General features: G+C 40.2%; 1 protein-coding gene across 2 annotated transcripts; it reads right to left on the minus strand.

Moving 5' to 3' along the window:
- Positions 1-1116: 1116 nt before the first annotated feature.
- On the minus strand, positions 1117-20514 carry c16h21orf91 (chromosome 16 C21orf91 homolog). 2 transcript variants are annotated; one of them, XM_039778069.1, is made up of 5 exons: positions 20383-20514; positions 17645-17775; positions 7859-8350; positions 6433-6495; positions 1117-4439 (listed from the first exon to the last, which is right to left on the minus strand). In XM_039778069.1, exons 2-5 carry the CDS (start codon positions 17769-17771, stop codon positions 4264-4266), a joined length of 858 nt encoding a protein of 285 aa, XP_039634003.1. In that variant the 5' UTR covers positions 17772-17775; positions 20383-20514; the 3' UTR covers positions 1117-4263. The 2 variants fall into 2 exon arrangements, with proteins under 2 accessions (XP_039634003.1, XP_039634002.1); XM_039778068.1 differs by having other exon boundaries at positions 17645-17778; positions 20383-20513.
- Positions 20515-21672: the final 1158 nt, after the last annotated feature.

The following is a 21672-nucleotide window of genomic DNA, read 5'->3' on the forward strand; positions in this document are numbered from 1 at the left end:
CATACTGGGACATTAGAGCAAACAAGAAATAGATCATGAGAAATAAGTGGAAAAGGAATACCAATCACTTGCTGAAAATTGTTCCATCACAGTGACACAGCAGGTATGGAGCATCATTCACATGCAGTCATATTAACCTATAAGTCATGTTAACCAAACTGTAGCTAATAATGATTGCCAATACTAAATGGTAGGCTATTTTTATTGAAGCTGGTGATTTTAGTGAAACAGACCTCAATTCTGTTTTACCTAAGATCCAACATGTCCACACCCCACAATATATCAACAGCCGATGTGTGAAAACCCCTGATGAGAGTGCATATGAGTAAAGAGCTGCTGGGCCTGGTAACATCCCTGGCCGTGTAGAACGTGTGCCAACTAGCTAGCTGATGTCATCAGTGACGTTTTTAACGGGAGAGTGTTCCCACCTGCTTCAAGGCAGCCCCCATCCTCCTTGTACCTAAAAAGTCGACTACCGACGACTACCGCCCTGTGGCACTCACCCACCGTAAAAAGTGCTTAGCTGTATCAATTCAAAATAACGAGTTAACTAGTTGCATGAATTATTTTGAGTTTTCACAACTCTCTGCCAATGTAACGATAATAGTTGAGGGTACAAAAATAACTTGTCCCTCCAACTAATTCCCATGTTTTTATAACTACTATCAAGTTTTCATAACAATGCTAAGCCTTTACAACTAATTCTCAAGTTTTTATAACAACTAATATCAACTGGCAACTTGCAATTATAATAGTCAGAACAACGCAATGTATCAAAAGGGACTTGAATCCCTTTTGATCCTTAAAAAGTTGAACACATAGCAGGGTGCATTGTTACCCGGAAATAGCACTCATTACAACCACTAGGCTCATGTATTTAACACATTTAGTCCACAAGAGGGCACCCAACCTCCATCTACCACACAATACACAGTGAACAGTCTTGTAATAACTGTGCAGTCCATCTATAAATCCAAGAAGTCAACAACTAGGTCATAATCAGGTTAAATGATGGTGGATTTAGCACGTATTCAGTGCCTGCAGTCATGTTTTGCGTTGCCCGTTTACAATAGTATCAATCATAGTATCAGTTTGATTCTTAAATGTGCATCACAATAATCAGAAAAGGGTTTTATTGCCAAGTAGGTTTGCAGATACAAGGAATTTGTCTTGGAGATTTGGTGCACAACAATAAACAGTGCAAAATACAAGGGACATTATAAAAAATAGAAACATTTACAGTAGAAAATGTAAAAAAATATATAGGAAATGCTTAAATATATGTCTGTTTTTTTTAAAGTGGAAGAGCTGTACAGTTTTGTCCAGGAATGTGCAGAATATTGACTGGGGGTGTGCAAATGTTCACAGTATAAAATACAAGGAGATATTGAGATAGTAAAGGTGTGCGTTAATGCATGACTGTATACAAGGCCAACATTTCACTTTATACAGTTTACAATGCCAGTAAAACCATGATGTCAGCACACCTGATGCTAATCAGCCAATCATAAATGAACTGAAATATGGGTGGCTACAGTATTCAAGCTTTTGACAGATATGTTGAAATGCTTCAGTATTTCTGAACATAAGTTGTTGCAGTTGATTCGGCGGAGTTGCTGCTGTTCTTGTTTTACATTTTTTGTCAATCACCCATGTGGGGGGAAGTAGTCATTTAGTGGCTGGCACATTCATTTATATATATAATAATGTGAATATCAATCATACCACTGTTTTTATCCCCGTAGCCGAGGCCACAATCGGGAAAACTCCAGCATATCACAGTATGTAGTAAAAATAATTTTATTGAAATATTTTACAAAAAGATACAAACTGTCACTTAAGCACAAATCACACAGCATGTGTAAGGTCCATGAACACACACAATAAATAGAATCATCACACAACACAAATGCAGCCTTGCTCAACGTTAGAAAACAAATGAAGGAAGAGCCAAGTCCAAGGGAAGTGTAACAGGTATGCTTACATCTCCAGTAAAAGATAATGAGACAACCAAATCCAGGCAGTCTGGATTTTCTGCTGTGCAGAGGCACAGGCCCAGGCATGTTTCCACAGTACACAAAAAGACACAGCATTCATAATTAAAACACAAATAAAATACATACAACTGAAGATTGAGTGACTTGCATTAAGGACCAGTAATCTGAATACACTCAAGCACAAGCATACAGTTATCCAAAGAAATCAAGACATGAGCTTAAAATGGAGCTAAAACCTTTAACTTGAAACCCTAAAAAGGGGTCGAATTCATTGAATCTCTTACAAAGAGAGCAAAAGAGAGGGTGACAATTCTGAGTTTTTCTAAACATTAATCTGAATATAAACTTGTCTTTCCCCAGCTTTATTATACTCGAGTAACTCAGACTCCTCTGAGAAAACTCAGATAACCAATATTCTTTTTGATATTTCCTATTTAATAAGGCTTTTTTTCTTTCTTGCATAGGGTTCCTGGATAACAAAATAACCAAAACTGCAGGCTTAACACACTGAATGTTAATACCATCCCCTATGTCTCCTTTTGTTCAGTAGTCAGGGACCTCAAGAGGCACAGTCAACCTAACTATCCTGTTTGTATTGCTGTGACATCAACTTAGCTCTCACACATCAGTACAGGAGAGAGGGCAACAACAGTTAACACTGCACATTAAAGAAAAATGAAAACTGTAAATAAAACAAATCATATAACATACGCTGTGTGTCCTTGAAAACAATTAATTTCCACAACAACACAGTTAGAGAGAAGAAAAAAAAAATCTATGGTTCATTATTACACACACTGAACCAAACAGAGTAAACCACAAACGCCACATACATTTTAAATCCATTTGGTATTGCATCTTCCTCTGCTAATGGAAAATAGTCAAATGCTTAGAGTTCACATGTGATACAGAACAAATACGGACTTTGGTTTGGCAGCTGGATTCTTTTTTTTTCTTCCAATAGTTAAACCTTTCTTCTTCCGATAGCCCTCACTCAGTGTCTAGCCATACCTACGACTTGTGCTTCACAGCTATATAACAGACAGCTCTGTGCTAAAAATCAAGTAAATCTCACCAGCAATAATAGTAACTACAAATCCAAAAGTTGAACTAAAAACGAAATACCTATCACTTTAAGCCACGGGTATATTAACTGATATTTCCACTTGTTGCTTGCCAACCAGCTGTTACAAAGTATTGGTTTATGGACACTTCCAAAATAGTTATCACCCACACAAATGAAACCCTGCAAAGCTAGTATAGCCGGTTAACATTCACACTTTGATTGGTCTTTGTTGCAGAGATGCTATAGGGTACTTAAGGGTGTTGTCTTGCTCTCTTTTTCTCTTCCTTTTTTTCTTTTTTACTGTTGAATCAGTCTGATCACCACAGTTTTCATAAACTATCAAGTCATATTAGGGCACTTTGAAGGCAAGTCAAAAACGTGTGTTTCATACCATTATATTGCCAGTGTGCAGCTGCAAGAAAAAGCTAAAACCTCGTTCATGCTTTACATTAAAGCAGTAGTCTAAAGCAGTAATCAGACACTACCGCTGGCAGTGGCTGGTGCTATAAATACAACAGACATCATCCAGCTAATCTGCATCAAGTATTCTGCACCAAGCCACGTTACAAAATACTGTACTTCACCACTTTCTACAGAGAACCATCAGATAACATATAGAGGAGTATTAAGCTTTGGTAAAACCCATATTTTAATATCCACGTCTGACATGGGAAGGTAAAAAGAAAAAAACAACTTGAAAATGTATCTACAGAAAATGAAAACAATTGAAAAGGAAATGTTCAACAGCAAACTGAACAAAATAAAATAAAAACCGCAACCATTTCTGTAAAAGTATGCAAACAAACTGTTTTTCAGTCTATATTAAAGTCAATATTAAAAGAGGTTCTTTAAGGATCATGCCCAATATGAACATGTCCTCACCGTGTACCGTGCCAGGAAACTCTGAGCCCCATTCCACCTGGTATTAACATGCATCCTGGCTACATGAGATGGGTGGAATTCAGGCTGCATGCCAGACCAGCAATTGGTTTTGTACTGCAAACCACCATTAATCCTTGCATCATCACTGCAACCATGAGAACAGAGGCAGTGTCAACCCAGGCCTAAATGCTGCTCTAAAAGCAGATCTAACAACTCAACGTCACCCTAGTGTCGTAAAAGTCCCTCAATATATATAAAGGCTCTTTGAAGTGTTTGTCTAGCTTCCTGGACAGCTGCAGAGACAACAGAAGCCCCACCTCACTCCACAGGGCCGCCGCTGCTGCTGCTGGCCTTGACCCCGGCCCTGCTAATGTGCAGCCAGGGCAGCTTGGCACAGTTCTTAAAGAGCTGCTCGATGGCAATGTGACGCACGTGCAGCTCCGACGCCAACGAGTCTTTTTCCTGCACTGCCCCAGTCAGCTCCTCGAAGACCTCTGTGGGAGAGAGAGAGAGAGAGAGAGAGAGAGAGAGAGAGAGAGAGAGAGAGAGAGAGAGAGAGAGAGAGAGAGAGTAATACTGATTACTGAAGGAGCAGAGAGCAAAGACAACATGACAAAAAAGTATAAAGTGTAAAGGATGTCAGTGTTGTGCAGCTGAGGAAAACTCATTTAAAACATGTTTATGGACATGGAAACATTTTTAATAGAAAATAATTATTCACATCATACAAATCTTGTATAATATACAGTGTTTGGAATAGTAACGACGTTATTTTTTCAGTAATGGGGTAATCTAACTAATTACTTTTCCCGTCTTTACAATGCCGTTAATGTTACTGGACGTTAAATGCGGTGCGTTACTATGCATTGATTGAATAAACTGTGTAATCCGAATGCACCCCTGGCTCGCAGCTAGTGAGGAGGTGGGTTAATAACGAGGTAAGCGATTATGATTGGCTAACACTGAGTCATGTTTCATGGTAGCCAATCAGAGCCAGTGTTTTTACACACACACACACACACACACACACACACACACACACACACACACACACACACACACACACACACACACACACACACACACACACACACACACACACACACACACACACACACACACACACACACAAGCTAAACAGAGATTGTGGTCAAAGGCAAGAACGTGCATGTAATGTAAGCGAAGACTTTGTCGACTTCCGTTGTAAGCAACTCTAATTTAATGAAGCATCTCACAACGACACACGCATCAGATGATAGCTCGCCATCCACTAGCAAAGAAGGACTCGGAGCAAAGTTTACTTTTGTTGTGAACAAAACCCTTGGAAGTACAGGTTGTTTACTTGACCAGTTGTCTCAGGTTGAGAGAGTTTGATTTAATTTGCTAGAGTTAAATGCACTTTATACGGTGTAACTGTAACTTTTCTTACAAAGAGAATACTTGAAGTGCAGGATAAACCTCTTGCTGTCTGTCAACGTGCCATAAATATCGAAAGTTATGTACAAACACCTGTCTGTTCTACTCATTTAAACGGACTTGTGAAAACTGCTAAAAAAAAATCTAAATTCTTTGACATATAGCAACTTTTATTTTTTAACAGTAACGCAAATAGTTACTTTCCCTGGTAACGACTTAATTTTATTATAGAGTAATTCAGTTACTAACTCAGTTACTTTTTGGAACAAGTAGTGAGTAACTATAACTAATTACTTTTTTAAAGTAATGTTCCCAACACTGATAATATAAGAGCAATAACCTCCCTATCGGTTTTGAGTACAGTCATGAAAATATGTGGAACTGACTGCTGACTGCGTAGGCCAGACATCCACTAAACTTCACTTCATCAGAGGACATCTCACATTAGCTCATGTCATTTCCCTCTCGACACTGGCCAGAGAGACAACCTGGCTCATTTAATCACTAACAACCGAAGACTGAAGATGATATGAAGTAATTTAATGATGATGGGGGGGTCAATTAAAAAGACGTGTGCCAAAACTCTCTATGACACTGCTTCATTTGCCTCGCCATGGTCTAGTGGGTACTTGACCATACAGAGGTCAAATTTAAACTTGCTTGAGAAGGAGACGTGTGTAGCAAACAATAGGTCTAACTGATAAAGACTGGAGTGGACAGACAGTCAGGGAATGCATGAGCAAACACTACACAGGGCCCCATTCAACACAGCTGGTCACATGGAAGGAGATAATGTGTTGAGTAGAGAAGCCTTCCAGTCTATATTAGCCCCTGCTTTATTGAGTCTGTGTGTGCTGCAAGTCACAACACTTTCTACTAATACAGCTTTTTCCAAGAATCTAATATGGGGATTTATTACAGATAATCACTGCAGATTGAAGATGACAAAAAAAAACTGTTCCGTTTTAAATTTTGATGATTAAAATGCTTGAACTTTATGCCAAAGGTTGTATACCCTTCAATCTGCTGTAATACACAACTTAACACAGAATGCCAGAAAAAAAAACATACTTTGAATCTGCATCAGTAGCTGGGAGTTCAGCTGATGGAGTTCGTCCACACTCATTTTAGTCACTAAAAGAAAAACAAACAGTTTTGATTAGACAGTGTTAAGGACTACATGCATCTGACTGAGCTCCGTCACTGGATATGTCTTCAGACACATATCACACAGACACACTCATTTTAAAAGGTCAATATAGCCGATCTCACAGCACAGCTGCTGTCATTAATAACCTGTATTTTGACTTATTTTGTGCAAAGCTGCTGTAATTGTAAAATTATTTCTTTCTGCATCTGTAGCTCAGCAGCTTGGCAATGACGGCTGAGAGTGATCAACATAGTATTTTTGAGTCATGTATTTCAGACTCATCCTGTTGTCTCACAACAAAAACAGAACAATATGTTAATGAATACAACTATATAGTGAATTTGGCTGCCTTCAAATAAAAGTTTTTCTTCTTCTTTCTTGGTCTCTAACTACAAACCAAAATAAAAGGTTTTGCTGTTTATGTAAGTAGAAGTAGTATTATACGTTTAAAGTTAATAGCCAATACCGGCATACTGTATACAGGAATATCTAAGCTCAAGATGTATAAGATATGCAAACAAATGCGTGCAAACTGTATACATATCAAATAGCTTAATTTAAAAGCACAGCATTTTAAATAGGGACCAGTGGAAGACTCTCTCACATTTCTGCAGTCTGAAGTCACAAGCAAGCTTTAGTAGTGACAAGACTTGAGAAAGCCAAGGGCATACTCTATCTCGAGGTTATAGGAAAATTAACTCTGGAGTGATCATAGCAAAGAGACGGACCAAGTAAGAATGTATTTTCTATTAAAAGGACAAACTAGGTTGGCAGCTCTTCGTGCCATACCTGTCACAGTCAAAGTTGTAGAATACATATGTGCATATCTTGTATCTCTTTAGTGAGTTGGATGAGTAAAACTAGTAGGTTGAAGAATGGGAAGAGTATGGGGAAATGAAGGTCTCTTGTGTTTATTTTATTTTAGCTCTGTTTGTTTAAATTATGTATTTTGTACCAAATGTTTTACATATTAATGATTGTAATATTACTTCCACTTTCCTACAAAAATGAGCACTGATTTGACTATGGTACTTTCTGTACAATAATCTTTGGTTCAAAAAAATACATTCCTATAAAAAAAAGAACACATTTTCTGTTCCTGTCTTACTGTTTTGTCTGCTGCCTTTGAACTAATACATGTTCAGAGGCTTTAGAAATTGCAGAGATCACACTGAACGTTTAAGACAGAGAGAAGAGAGTCAGAGAGAAGAAAGGCACAGAGAACACATTTCTGTAGACATATTGTCGACACTATTCTTCCTTCAAAAGAAGAAAAAAAAAAAAAACTTCCACTGCTGCTTCAATTACACACAGATAAAACTAACGTTACTACTTAAATGTACTCACATTCCTCTCTGCTGTGGCCCAGGTGCTTGTGCTGTCTCTGTCCTCCTCCTGACAATTGGTTCCGGCTGTGTAGACCTTTCCAGCTATCGGATTGTGACTCCTGCAGCAGCCCCAGATCCTCCACGGTGTGGCACTCCAACATCCCCATGGTGTAATCAGGCAGCCCTGTTGCCTTGCCCCTGTCCCAGCAGGGCGTGTAGCGGGGCACCTGGGCATCCGACTGGGGCAGCAGCTTGCGGTCACTCTGCTGGCTGTAACAAAGAAGCTTGGCCCCTCTTCTGCTGGGGCCGTTGGAGGAGACAGAGTCTTTGTTCTGGGCATACTGGATGATGCGGTTCAATTTCTGGCTGAAGGCCAGCTTCATGCCCTCGTAGGCACTTTGGGAGACCTTGGAACGTGACAGCTTCTGGTTGGCGATGAGGTGGCATTTCTCAAAGCAGTCTCTGTGTCCGCGCAAGGACTTTGAGTGCAACAAGGTAGCAGAGGAGACACCTGCATTCATACAGAAAGAAAGCAATGAGCCAATAGGTACAGTACAACTGAAGGCTACAGCCACACAAACCGTTTGGCAATGTTATGAGTGTTACAGTGAACTCCAAGATGCAGGGTCCCTTATCCATAAAAAGATTGATTATAAAATAGTTGACAAGAAATTAAGCAGTGATCTCAACAAGTGAGCAACAACAGTACTGACCTATTGCCACAGCAAAAAAGTAAACCAGTATGAAAGCAAGCTAAACTAGCAGATTGACCTATCGCAATCTCTCTGTGAAAGCTGCTTAGTGTGCAGTGGATTAGCCAGGAGAGCGTTGACATAGCAGGGATAACAGATTAACACAGTCTCAATGCAAACAGTTAAAGCATATTTTTAAAATTTTTACAAGGCAACAGAAAGGAGGAAGGTGCACTGAGTGTCTCTGTCCACATGAAGCAGCATTTCATTCAAATCAAATGATCAGTTTTTTATTTAGATTATTTTATTTATACCTGTACTTGTCAAACAACAAGAAAGATGCAAATTATGTTCTTATTGTTATAAGAAAATAATTGTTTGTGTGAAAACATACAAAAGACCTTAGTATTCATATATGAGCCTGTGTTCCAGACCTTTCTGGTCTAAAAGGAAGCAGGATAAGACCTTCAGTACGTGGGCTGATGTTCTATATAATTAAGACTACATTCCTTGGAAGTACCTCTATAGGAAGAACAAGCGCTTACTGGATCCGGTCAGAAACAGGTCACATTGGAACTATTTTAGCATGCACAGAGGAACTAACCTCTGAGTAAAATGGGACAGATCTTGATAAACAAAAAGGGAGGCTGAAGGTGAAAGAGAACAAAAGTGAAAACTGTGTGTGCAAGAGATAGTAATGGCCTTCTTCTCACAGCCTGCATTTCTCAGCACACAGACGTCTGTGTTGGAGCCTGGGGTGAGGAGATTAGTCACTGTTGGCCATAGATTTAAGAGCTCACTTGGGTAAGTTTACCTGGCATACATCTATCAGCGCTTCACCAGCAGACATATGAGCACAGGAACATTAGCACAAGGAAATTACTACACAGAGCCCTCATGTTTAGTGTGGTCTGCAGGGCCTTTATTAAAGTCACACACACACGCACGCACGTAAAACATCCTTTAAGTACCAATTTGTTGTAAAGACAAATGTCTTGTTATATTTCTGTCCCATGTCATTTCCCTACATGTCTTTTGAAATCTTGCTGTATGCCTGTAGGATCAAAGCAAAATACCTAACGTGGGTCATTCAGTATATCTTACCAATAAACCTCCAGATGCTTTACTAATAGCTGCAGGAGCTTTCTGGCTATCAAACAGAAACAGCCATGTTATACTAATATGATCTGTCTCAGTCCTTAGACTACCATAACAATACACTGACTACCACTTGCCTAGCAGAAAAATCATTGGCCCACAACCAGGCCAGTGCACTACCAGCCAAAGACCTCACTCCAGCTAAGCAGCTTAACACTAGGCAGCACACACAAGCACACACACACAAGCACACACACACACAAGCACACACACACACAAGCACACACACACACACACACACACACACACACACACACACACACACACACACACACACACAACTCGAGGTGAATCCACATTGTTCAGCTGTGACAGCTAGAGACATTAAGCACAACAACACCGGTGACCAATGAGTCAAGTCTGTCATTTAGTGAAACAAGAGACAAAGCACAGGCTTAGGTTTGACGTAAAATATAAACACCCTGGTGTTATTCATTGTTTTCAGTTGTTAATCAGTTGTTTCAGAGAGCATATGTAAATAATTATACACCACTTAAATCATAAGAGCCTTGATCAAATCTGAAATCAATTGGTCCAGGTTATTTAAAACAAGAAATAATACTCCTGATATGAAAAGAAAACAATATTATAAGTATGCTTATGTCTTAAGTCAGGGATTTAACAGGGAGCATCTTTGACTATGTTTTATCTGCATATTAAGTGAAGGGTTATATTCCAGGTGAACTGAAGACAAAAAAATATCAAAAGCTTTTGGTCATTTGAAGGGAAATGTAAGCATTTTGGTATGGAAAAGTTTAGAAACTGGTGAAGCAGCACTAAAACTCAGAGGTAGAAAGATGCATGTTTGGATAATACTAATAATTGTAAAGTAACCAAAGAAACTCTTCCAACACAACAGCATAATAATCCTCAGGCTGTAGAGAGATAACATCTCCCTGTTTGATCTAGTCCTGCTTTCTATTTAGTGGTTGCAGAGTTGCCCATATTTAACTGAGACTTCTACTCTACAGACTTGGTCTTGTGGTTGCCGTCATGGAAAGAGATCTCTGCCTAAAGCTTCAATGCATACAATTGTGTTCGTAGCCTTTATGCATGTTTACAGAGCATAATACAGACGCTGTTCTGTTTTACATTAAAGTGCAATGAACAGAGTGACGCAGGTTGTCCTCCCTGGAGCAACCTTCTACAGACTTCTGGTTTTGCTCTGAACAGTACGTGAATGTGCTGAGCAAGGACACTCCAGCCTTGACACACTTACGAGGAGATGAACGGTTGAGATCTGGCATTGGGACACGTGGGAGAGAGGTCATCGTGGTAAGGTGTCAAACACAGCTGCATGGCACAGCTTAGAAGTATGTGTTGTCAGCAGCTGCACGGGCCAACTCTGACACCAACATAGAGCTCACACGACCAACACCGAATTCAAACCACCTGTCAACCACCACAGACCTTCCGCAACAGCACATACAGACTAGCTGCCAATGCCATTACACAGTTGCAAGAAACCATACTTACCAAACTGAAACACAACAATAGCTATTCCACCTGCTTGAGCTGCTTTGGGTGGAGGAAGAGGCACAGGCAACACAGACTATAAACTCCTGAGATCAAGTTTCTCTAACTAACACCAGTAATGCCGATGGTCAAATCATAAATTTTAGTTATCAAGGCATTGTAAACATTGTAAAATTGTTAGTCATGATAGCAAACAATGTAGGAAACCTTGTATACGAGGTCCAGGTTGTTACAATTAGGCAAAGGCTCTATTAATATAGACATTGGCAAATGGCTGCTGTCTGACATTCACATCCTCAATGTACATCACTCCAAGATGGCAGAAAATAATTGTCTTTATAGAAGTAGTTGCTCTGCTATCACATTCAGTGGTTTAGATAATGTGAATGAGGAAGGCTGCATTGATATAGCCTAAGGGGCTCCGGCGATTCGCCGCAGGGTTGTGAAGCGGTGTGGGAGTGTCACTTAAATGGCCCATTGGTGTGACGTCCTGTTGTGTTATTGAACAAAGGTAAACTTTATTTCACAATTATTGTTTTCTGTCCGCACTTGAAGCCAGCTTCATTTCATGGAAAAAAGAGAGAAAGAAAAGAGACAGAGGGACTGTGCTTTGTGCTGTTGCACAAACTCCTGGGGAGTTAAGCGCTTGTGTTTTGTTTTTTACCCTCATAGTGTTTTTTAAGACTTTCTTCTGGCAGGGATAGAGGCAGGGATAATTACGGTTTACTGTACGGGACTCGCACGCCGCTTCAAAACGGACCAACAAGTCTGATCGCCACTTACATGATTGGCCACCGCAGCATGACGTTGGGTTGCATTTCACCAAAAGTAGATTCTATCTTAACTTTATTTTTTTCGGCACATCCTGCAGCCCCCATCGGCGCGGCCTCAATGCACTAACCCCATAACCCCCCTCACTACGCCTACATTTACTAGAATGGCAGGACAGGAATTTTCGCCGAAGCGCCTGAAGCTATGTGAATCCGGCCTTAGTTTAGAGCTTCACAAACTGGTGAATGAGCTAATTATTTTAGACAACACATATAAACAATAAAAAAATATCAACCCCATGAGACAATTAACAGCCTTGTGAGGCTAATGAAGGGAATACAAAATTAATTAAATTTAAAAATGGGGCTAATTATTCAAACCAATGATAGATTCACATGGAAAGCAGTCCATTATAATTAAAGCACTATGTACATAACCGGGACCATGCAGTAGGTTCAGCAAATCTCTGGACCCCAACTGTGGTCAAACATATAGCTACCACAGGGAGCAACATAATTAGGCCTCTCTACATCCCAGGGTGAAGAGTTCACCAACAATGAATGAGCTACAATAGCCCCTGTAGAGCAGCAACCAGAATCAGCACCAGCTGCATCATTCAGCCTCTGCCTGTTGGAATTTTTCTCACTCCAAACTCAGCTGGTAATGCTAACGGGTCTCAGCAAAAAATCTGCCTGTATTATGTAAGCAGATAAAGGATTAAAGGTGCTGGGCTTGAACCTGGCAGCTCAGCAGACATCTTGTCTGACAAGGAGCCAGAGAAGACCAAAAGACTGTGTGAGAGGCTGGAGGTTACAATACTAGTGTCAAATCCCTCAGGTGTTTACATTGCACAGCTTGTCACATCCAATAAGGCCGGTTCAAAAAGCCCTGCCTGGTTTGAAATATGCTGCACTGAGCAGTCAGATTCAAACAGTTAAGTCTTATGAATATGTGATACTGTCATTAATTTGGCCATTTTTGATGGTTTAAAAACTTAGAAGAGAGAGAGCTTGTTAGCATTGTGAACTTTAATGGTAACAGACCTCTGCTATGAAACATACTTCTTCGAGCAAACAAACTTTTACATGCCTCGCAGCTTTCAAATTAATCTTTATTGACAATTGTCAATAACCACACCGGCCGCCAGGAACCAACTGGAAGCCAGGTGGCCCAGGTGAGTGAGCTAAACATGGAGCTAACTAATGCTCTGTTTGCACTGATGCCATCAGCGCTGTTAGCGATCCCCGTTTCCTCCCCCCTCTTTCTGATCTGCTGATCAGTGGTATGAGAAATAACGGATGCAGAATGCTGCGATTGACCAATAAGAATCAAGTATTTAACCAATAATAAAAATAGATAATAGGCTGACTTAATTTTAGGGGCCCCACTATTTCTTTATTATGAGTTTTGCACAAGTACCTACTCATGTGAAGAAGAATACCAATGATTGGAGACTGGCTGAACTGGCTCTTGGTGTGGCCTCTGCAGTAGCTCTCTTGTTTTCTGCTGTACCGTGTTGACGCTCAAGGCTGTGTAACCATGTGTAGTCCACAGCTCAGATGGTGCAGTAAGCAAAAAGAAATGCCCTGTTAGGCAGAGGTTGAGCAATATATAAATAGAAACAATTTCTATTCAGTATTTTTTTGATTGAAGCAGCACACACAGGCCAAAGCAGCTTCCTTAGGAAACAACCACTTGGAGCTACAACAAAGGCTGCGCTTCCTGAACATTCATCCTGCGTCGAACTGTGCTCACCCTTTTGCCACAGAAAAACAGCCTTCACGTACTTCTGCAATCTGCACCTGGTGGTACTGTGGGCTGAAGCCTTGCTGATAAACAACTCTGCACCCTGTCAACACAAGCACCTGGCTCCAAGCCCATACATATTACATATAATCTATTGAAATCTGAAGAGGACAAATGATTTGATTATTAGTGGATCTTGTTTGTGTTTAAGTTGCTGAACAGTACTGAGTAAGTACGCTTTAACTGTGACAACTGTGTGTCAGCAGCTAGCGTTTAAACAGACATGTCTTAACACCTCCATGTCGTGCAAGCCTCCAAGCAGAGCGGAGAGAGGATGTGGGTGGAAATGAATACTTAAGATTAAGCAATAAACTCATACTGGGCCTGCTCTCTCCTGTGACAAAGCTACACCGTTGCAGTGGCCAGTGGTTGGTGAGCGTCACAGCACCAACAACAATGTGTTCAGAATTATTTTAAAAAAACAAAAAACAGGGCCCTCCACTGATTTTCCACATCATGAGGAGTACTACTCAACCTGTGAAACCAGTTGTTTTGTGACTCTGGAAGGAGAAGGTTTGGAAAAAATAACCCTGATGATGTCATTCCATCCTAGGAATTAAAAAACAAGATATTTCGGCTTCTGCTGCTCTGACTATCACCATTCCTTTGTTAATCTGTATCTTGTAAATCCCCCTGATTTATGGAAGTGCAATACTAAATCATTAGAGTACCCCTTTCACAAGGACATTCAGAATCTGTGTGATTTTAATAAAAAACAATGCATCAAATATGCTTGGGTTGGTTTTCCTTATAATAATGGGTGAAAACAAATCCAGTTCGAGAATTCGAGAAATCCAGTTCATTGCATGTCCCGCATGAACCATTTGTTTCTCTTTACAAACAATACTAATTACATTAAACAGACCTTTTTTGACAATCACGTTGGCTCATCTTCAGCACCACTTGGCAGAAAAGCAGTACTGTACTATATTTATACATTTACACCCGGAACAAATGTTTTTTTACCAATTAGTCAACAAGTATGAGTAATATAAGTAAGTATTATCTAAAGTATCTACAAGACACTGCCTTTTGTACACCAATTAATAAAGAAAAAAAGCATTGTAGATGTTCTTTAGGGAGATGACATTTGCAAACTAACTATTGCAATAAATGGACTTTATAATGGTTCACACCAAGTTCATGTGAGGGCCTTTATGGAGGACACAACCACGATTTGTACATCGCAATATACTCTTGGTATATTCTTTAGAAAAAACAAGAAGCAAATCTGCTTCTATTAAATATTCAAAACAAGCACATAGCAAGAAGGCAATGAATATTCAGGAGAAGCAATTCACCCTTGAGATAGCATGATGTGGTTTAGAACAGGTAGGCACTAGGAAGTGTGGGAGATAAAGACCATCTTCTCCCCTTCATAGGTTTTGTACACTGTTGTGTAGACTTTTGTTCTCTTCTCCTTTAACGAAGGATGCACAGGATGAATGAGTACTATGGCTATTAAGTCTACAAGAGCAGTCAGCGGGCACACGGCTTGGCCTTAGTTTCCACTGAGCCATGCCTTAAGTAGCAACATTCAGATGGTAAGCTCCCCTCCCACCAATTAAATGCTGAGCTGCATCAGAAACACATGCTTGTCTGCAAACCCCCCTCTTCTCCCCTAGACCCTAATAGTTACATAACACTTCATTGCCACACACAGGCCATATCAAAACCTGTACCCCCAGAAGAACACAATGGTATTGATGCAGTTTGAGAAGTCTTGCATGACACAACTGGTACCTAGGGTGCCTCAGTTTTGTCTAAAAAATGAAAAGCTTAGGGTACCGGGACACACTTACATAAATACCCCACCAGCTGACTTTTTTCTACCTGCACACAGCATCCTGGCTGAAACAGTAAATGGAGCAAACAAGGACACCAGACAAGCAACTGCCGCCTGGTGGAATGTGCCAGATTAATAACTATATCCGTAAAAGTTTTGGTTATCCCTTTTAGGACATTCAGTAACTCATATGTCCCAATAGGATGGTAGTGAGCTACAAAGGAAACAATAAAAGGTGACCCTGAAAACTGTATATAGTTTTAAAACATGCAACAGCAGGGATAAATGTGTAAACAAATGAAACATGCTACATATTACACTGATCACTCCTCTACTAAGGCTGTTTTAGAAAGTCTTATAATATCAGTTATAATTAGGCTTTTGACATTACTGTATGTACTGTAAATGCTAGCAAACCCAGGCTGCATCCTATTTACATTATTTGTTCGTAGGGCTGTGCAACTAATCGAAATTTAATCGTGATTATGATTTTGGCTCCCAATGATCACAAAAACAGAATAATCGAGAAAAACAATTATTTAGCTCATTACGTTTTGCAAGTAAACACTTATTTTCTCGTTTGTTCTGAATGAAAAAATAAAGTTTAAATAGGAAAAATATCAAGGCAAATTTTACAGTTGTGTTTTTTTTACTGTTGATTTATGTAACTTTTTCCACTGTTTTTTAAGTTCAATAACTGCAACATCTTTCCAGAAGTCAACGAGTAATCGTGATAAATTATCGTGATTTCAATATTTTTTTCCATAATTGAGCAGCCCTATTTGTTCTGCTGAATGGGGATTAATGAACCTTCAAACACTTACTGACACAACTTTAAGTTCAGTACTGTTCTAACAATGCTTGTATGAGACTGTGGCTGAAGACTCTTTTACAGCACACAAAGAGCGGAGTGATTAATCAATACCCCCATACTCAGTTTCCTTATACCATAACAAAATAAACATATAAATCGTTCATGCATATGCATAGGCTGTCAACAGAATGATATACTCATTCTGGGAGCGCTTAGACAGCTATATTGCGGCGTTTTACCAGTCATACACAATCATACTGTGCAGACAAACACACACACACGTCTTGCAGAAAAGAGCCTTTGTAGATCTATGAGACGAGTGCCAAATGAGAGGCATATCTAATCCCTTCTGATTTCTCATTCTTCTTCACTCATTAATTAAGGGATGAAAAAACTTCAAACGCATGCTCTTGAGTTAGAGTGGCACATCAAACGGGAGAACCACAATGGCCTGCTTTAAAGAGGGCTTTGGTCCTACAGGCCCATTACCCCTACAAATATCCTATATGTTGTTGCTGGAGAAGATAAAATAAGTGTTTGTGGAGGGCAATCATATGAGACAATAACAAATTGGAAAGGTTCTGGGGCTGTATTACACCTCTTGTGGCAAGTGCATGTTCGCTATCATGTGAACTGATGATCAAAAAGAATCTGTGTGATTCAAATGCCAGAGACTCTTGACAGCTAAGCCCAGTGCTGATATATCCACATAAAACTGTCTCTATTGGAGCTTACCCAGTGCTAGTACCAGCTCCACCGCGGTGCCCCGTCCTCCTTTTTCCATTGCAGATTTAGTACCGCCTCATGCGTGAGGCGAGCGTGGCTTGGCATGTTGCTGTTTGCCACAGCCAGAAGACACATTTTGTTTCAAAAGAAGCTGGAGGCAGCAAAAAAAATAAAAAAACACCGCTGGCTAAACTATTTAAAAATGGCGGGTTTGTTCAGGACACCCCCATCTGTCGCTGGTAATGATGACGCAGTAATTAGAGATGATTCTCTCTGACCAATCAGTAGTCTGCAGGTTTTCACGTTACCTTTTGGCCTCAGCTCGCTTGGAACCTCGACGGAGGTAATCCTAAAAAAAGTACCTGTCGGCAGGTACCAGGGACTTTTTTTCATAAGGGAAAACCGCTTTATGTGAAACTGCTGGAGATTGAGATGAATATTAAATCCTAATCCCATCAGACAGACATCTTTGAGTGTGGGTGTTCAGGAGTTAAAAAAATGCTGTATGGAAAGGTTGTGCTGTGGTTAAAAATAAAAGAATAACAAGCAATAGTCACCCCTTATCCTGTGTCTTACCTTCAATGCTGAGTTCAAAGCAGACATGGCAGAAAGACATGGTCCCTGTTTCCGTCTCTAGCTTGCAGACACTGCAGATATTGTCATCATTCAGATCAATGTTCACAAACTGCTCCTCTTCATCCATTGTGCTTCTGGGGGAAAACAACAGCAAGTGTATATTATAATAATAATAATTAATACTTTATTAATCCTGCAAGGGAAATTACAATGTTTTCACTCTGTTGTTAGAATACACATTACACACAGGCCTGAAATACACACACATGCTCAGTACCTATACATGCACTAATGGCTGTTGATGGACAGGCGGGTTCGGTGCCTTGCTCAAGAGCACTGCGGCAGTGCCCAGGAGGTGAACTGGCACCTCTCCAGCTACCAGTCCACCACCACACTTTGGTCCGTTTGGGGACTTGAAGCAGCGACCCTCTAACCTGACTCCGCCAGATGGATCGCTTCGTATTTGCTCGGCATATCAATCTGGGAACTTTCCGTTGGAGAACTTTTGGGAAGTGGCGAAAATACTGGTTAGCTGATTGGATAAACCATCTGTCTATCACCACCTATGTTGGTGATAGACGGGCCAAATCAACCAATCGGATCAAACTCTTGCCGAAACCAGTCGGGACATCTTTTCCTCCAAGAAAAGCCTCCAGTGCCGTTTTTTGCTCTTCTTTCAATGAAGGAATACTTTCTAATTCGGATAAAACTTGCACGATAGCTACGCTCATCTCATCCGTGGAAGCTGCCATGTTGTTGTGACTAACAGTTGCTTCTCGTTGCAACACATCAATCTAAACCCGCCTCAAAACCAACGCTGATTGGTCGGTTGTTTGGCGAACGGCTCCAAACAACATCTCAAGATGCCAGACTGATCTGCGAGTGGAAAACTGGAGCTCGCGAGATCAGGACAGTCTCACGAGGCTAGCGACCCTCTGGATCCCAACCCAATGCCCTACAAGCTGAGCTCCTGCCACCCCAAAGACGGCACATGGTTAAATACCTGCAAACCACCAAGCTTTTTTTGTAGTATCAGAGGGGGGGAATATATTTTGGTACACACTATTTCTGGTACAGAATACAGTAAAAGAGGCAGTGTCCTTTCTAACATGTTTTTAGTCAGCGATGTATCGATAAATTACCAGACAAGCTGATGAAATGGTACAGCTAACTGCTGACACAGCAGATTGAACAGGACGATCGGTCTAATGACTAATCACACTAATCACTGTGCCAACATGCTATTTGATCCCATGGTGTCAAACCCAATCTGATGACATCCACGCACAGAAACAACTATCCAAACATTAGCAGTCATATCTTAAAACAACGTTTTCTCTATGGGAAAAGAGCATACATTTCAAGACCGTTCAAGTATGATGACTTTGTTTTATGAAAGGTGACATGTACGGAAAATAGGATTTCTTTCAAAAGATTGAGAGTTGAGAAAAGACAAATGACTGCTGTGTGCAACTCTATTCTGGTTTTACAGTATGGGAACTACCCAAAGCCCAAGACTAACAAAAACTACCTGTGGGAAACACATTTGGTCAGCTGTATCACATCCATAAACTGACAAAAAGCTTGTATTGTCAGAAAGCAGAAGCAACTAAAGACTAAATGGAAAGATAAACATCTGCTATGGTGTAGGTTTCCCCACCAAACATTTAGTAATATTAGTGTCAGTGTGGCAATATCATACCGCAAGATACAATGTAGTGGTATCTGTATCACTGTTATCACTCATTTGTTAACCACTAATCAGTATTTACAACCCTACAACCCTTTTATTTAGAATGCTTTTATTAATTGGATTTGAGAAACTAGGGACTATAGTAACATTAAATTGAATGTTCCTCTTGAAAATTCAACTTGTCCTACTTTATCAATGCTAATAAAAAAGGTTTTCAAGGTTGCTGACTTCCCTTGGGGAAATGAATTCCACCAGTGGCCGTGACAACTATAAGGACAAAGCTTTGCCACAAAATGAAAATGAAAAGAAAACCGGACAAATTCATTTAAACAAAGACATTTTTTTTGTGCAACTAGTTTTCAAAAACCAAACACCCTCTCACCCTGCCTTGTGACATGCCACAATAATAATGTCAAGGATGCTACAGGTCATGAGCGCGGGTTATAACAGTTCTGAGTCATATTGAGAGCTCTGGTTGCCTGCGGTTTTTAAGAACATGAAGCCCTTTAAGTCAGAGGCAGCACAGCGAAACAACAACATCTGACCGAGTTCCTTAACTGTGCTGGGGGTTATATTATCCCTATCTACGAGCTTCCAGTGCTCCAAATCCAAGAAATGCAAGTTAAAACACTATAATAAGTTATATTAATACTAGCGTTATATTAGTACACACTCAACAGTGAAGAATAGCCAGATGACAACGATAACAGGGCTCGGATTTCACTTTAACTTTTCATTTCGTTGGATTCATATACAGTTAACCTTCACCATAACGCATTTTTTTCTCCTTGTCAGCAGTTTAATTGACTTAAAGTGTGTGGAATGATATTTCGGCTCAAGGGAGTCGCAGTAACCCGAGTGTCTATGTACATACCGTTAAACAAATGCTTGCTAACAAGAAGTTAAGCTAGCAGCCCACTGGCATCCTCTGAGTAACGTTACTCTAGTCTGGCTGATTCGTGACCGTTATTTGGCGGCGTTGAACAGCGAGGTATCCAACAAAATAAAGGTGCCACCTTCAGGACACCACTTTTGTGAAACTCACCGTTATCTTGAAGAGTAGCGTTAACGTTGCGTCTGCGGACAGCTATTCCTTTTCTGTACTGTGTGGACCCCTCGGTTCTCCTTCGCCACGGCGAGCACACACAAACATCAGCGCGAGCGCGTCACGGCAAGATACAGGAACCTCTTTCCCCTCTCAGCGGAATGACCCACTAGTTTATTTTTAAGGGGTGACAAGAATCATCAACAGATAAATTACCTACGACTCTGCCCCTAGTAAAACACAAACCACGTATCAATTATTTGTCGAGGAAATACCTATAATTACTTCATGGAAATTAACTGGTTTCATTACACAAGCCGCCTCTGAGAGCAGTAGCCGTAAATATACCCCTACGGTTGAATTAAGTTAAGTCTTCCTAGCGTCATCAAAACCATGATAAAAATATTTCCCTATCGTTCAGAAAGGAATAATTCTTTTTATGGTATAGCCTACTATACAAAGTAACCAATACAATGTAGTGATAGAAAAGCATTTCCCCTTGTTGTATAAAGTGTATGAGGTGGCAGACTTGTATTTCAAACGATTCTTCCATCTTCAGCATATTCGGTTTTTATTCTCCTTCACATGAAGTCACAGGTGGGAAATTCCCGCGAAAGACGAAAGCCCGATAGGAACCCTGTAGGCCTACCTCCATGTAGGAACAGCCAATTACTAGTAGGCATATATATTTACTAGTAACTGTGCCATTGTTATTTCGAATTAGCTGATTTATTTACATTTACAGACATTGTTCTTCTGGTGCCTTTGTCACGATTCCCTTTATTGTCCCACATTGTAGGAAATTTGCATTGGGGTTTCATCCATCCATTAAACATGTTCCACATAGGCTACATAAAAGACAATGGTAAACAGCTACAGAAAAGTAGAACCACATCCAAGGACATATTAATAAAACAAACACTGATGCTAAAATAGTTAGTAAAGTATTTTTTTTATATTGGAGTTTGGGATGGCATTTCTTAATTATTTTTCTTTCATTACAAACAGCAACAGCTAGAACTGGAACAACAAACCATCATTTGTGGTGATGTAAGCCTATAGCAGCACAATGCTTTTCGGTTCTGTGATGTTGCCTTGGTCCAGACCTTATAGTCTATAGTCCAGCCCTATTTCATAAAGTCTACAGTCCAACCCTACTTTTTACAGTCCAGTCCAGACCCTTGAATCCACCCACTCCACAGAGCTGACTGATTGATGGAAATGGAGTATAACGAGGTGAGAATTATGTTTGATATTAGGCAAACTCTTATACTGGCCATCAAAAGTCTT

Source organism: Perca fluviatilis, chromosome 16 (genome assembly GCF_010015445.1).
Source record: "Perca fluviatilis chromosome 16, GENO_Pfluv_1.0, whole genome shotgun sequence".
In the NCBI taxonomy this organism is placed as follows: Eukaryota; Metazoa; Chordata; class Actinopteri; order Perciformes; family Percidae; genus Perca; species Perca fluviatilis.

Coding starts and splice junctions, on each gene's coding strand:
- c16h21orf91 (XM_039778069.1), bottom strand. CDS start 17,771: ATGGATGAAGAGGAGCAGTTTGTGAACATTGATCTGAATGATGACAAT. Junction 6,496..7,858: donor GGGCCACAGCAGAGAGGAAT/GTGAGTACATTT, acceptor TTTTTCTTTTAG/TGACTAAAATGAGTGTGGAC. Junction 4,440..6,432: donor GCTACTGATGCAGATTCAAA/GTATGTTTTTTT, acceptor TCTCTCCCACAG/AGGTCTTCGAGGAGCTGACT.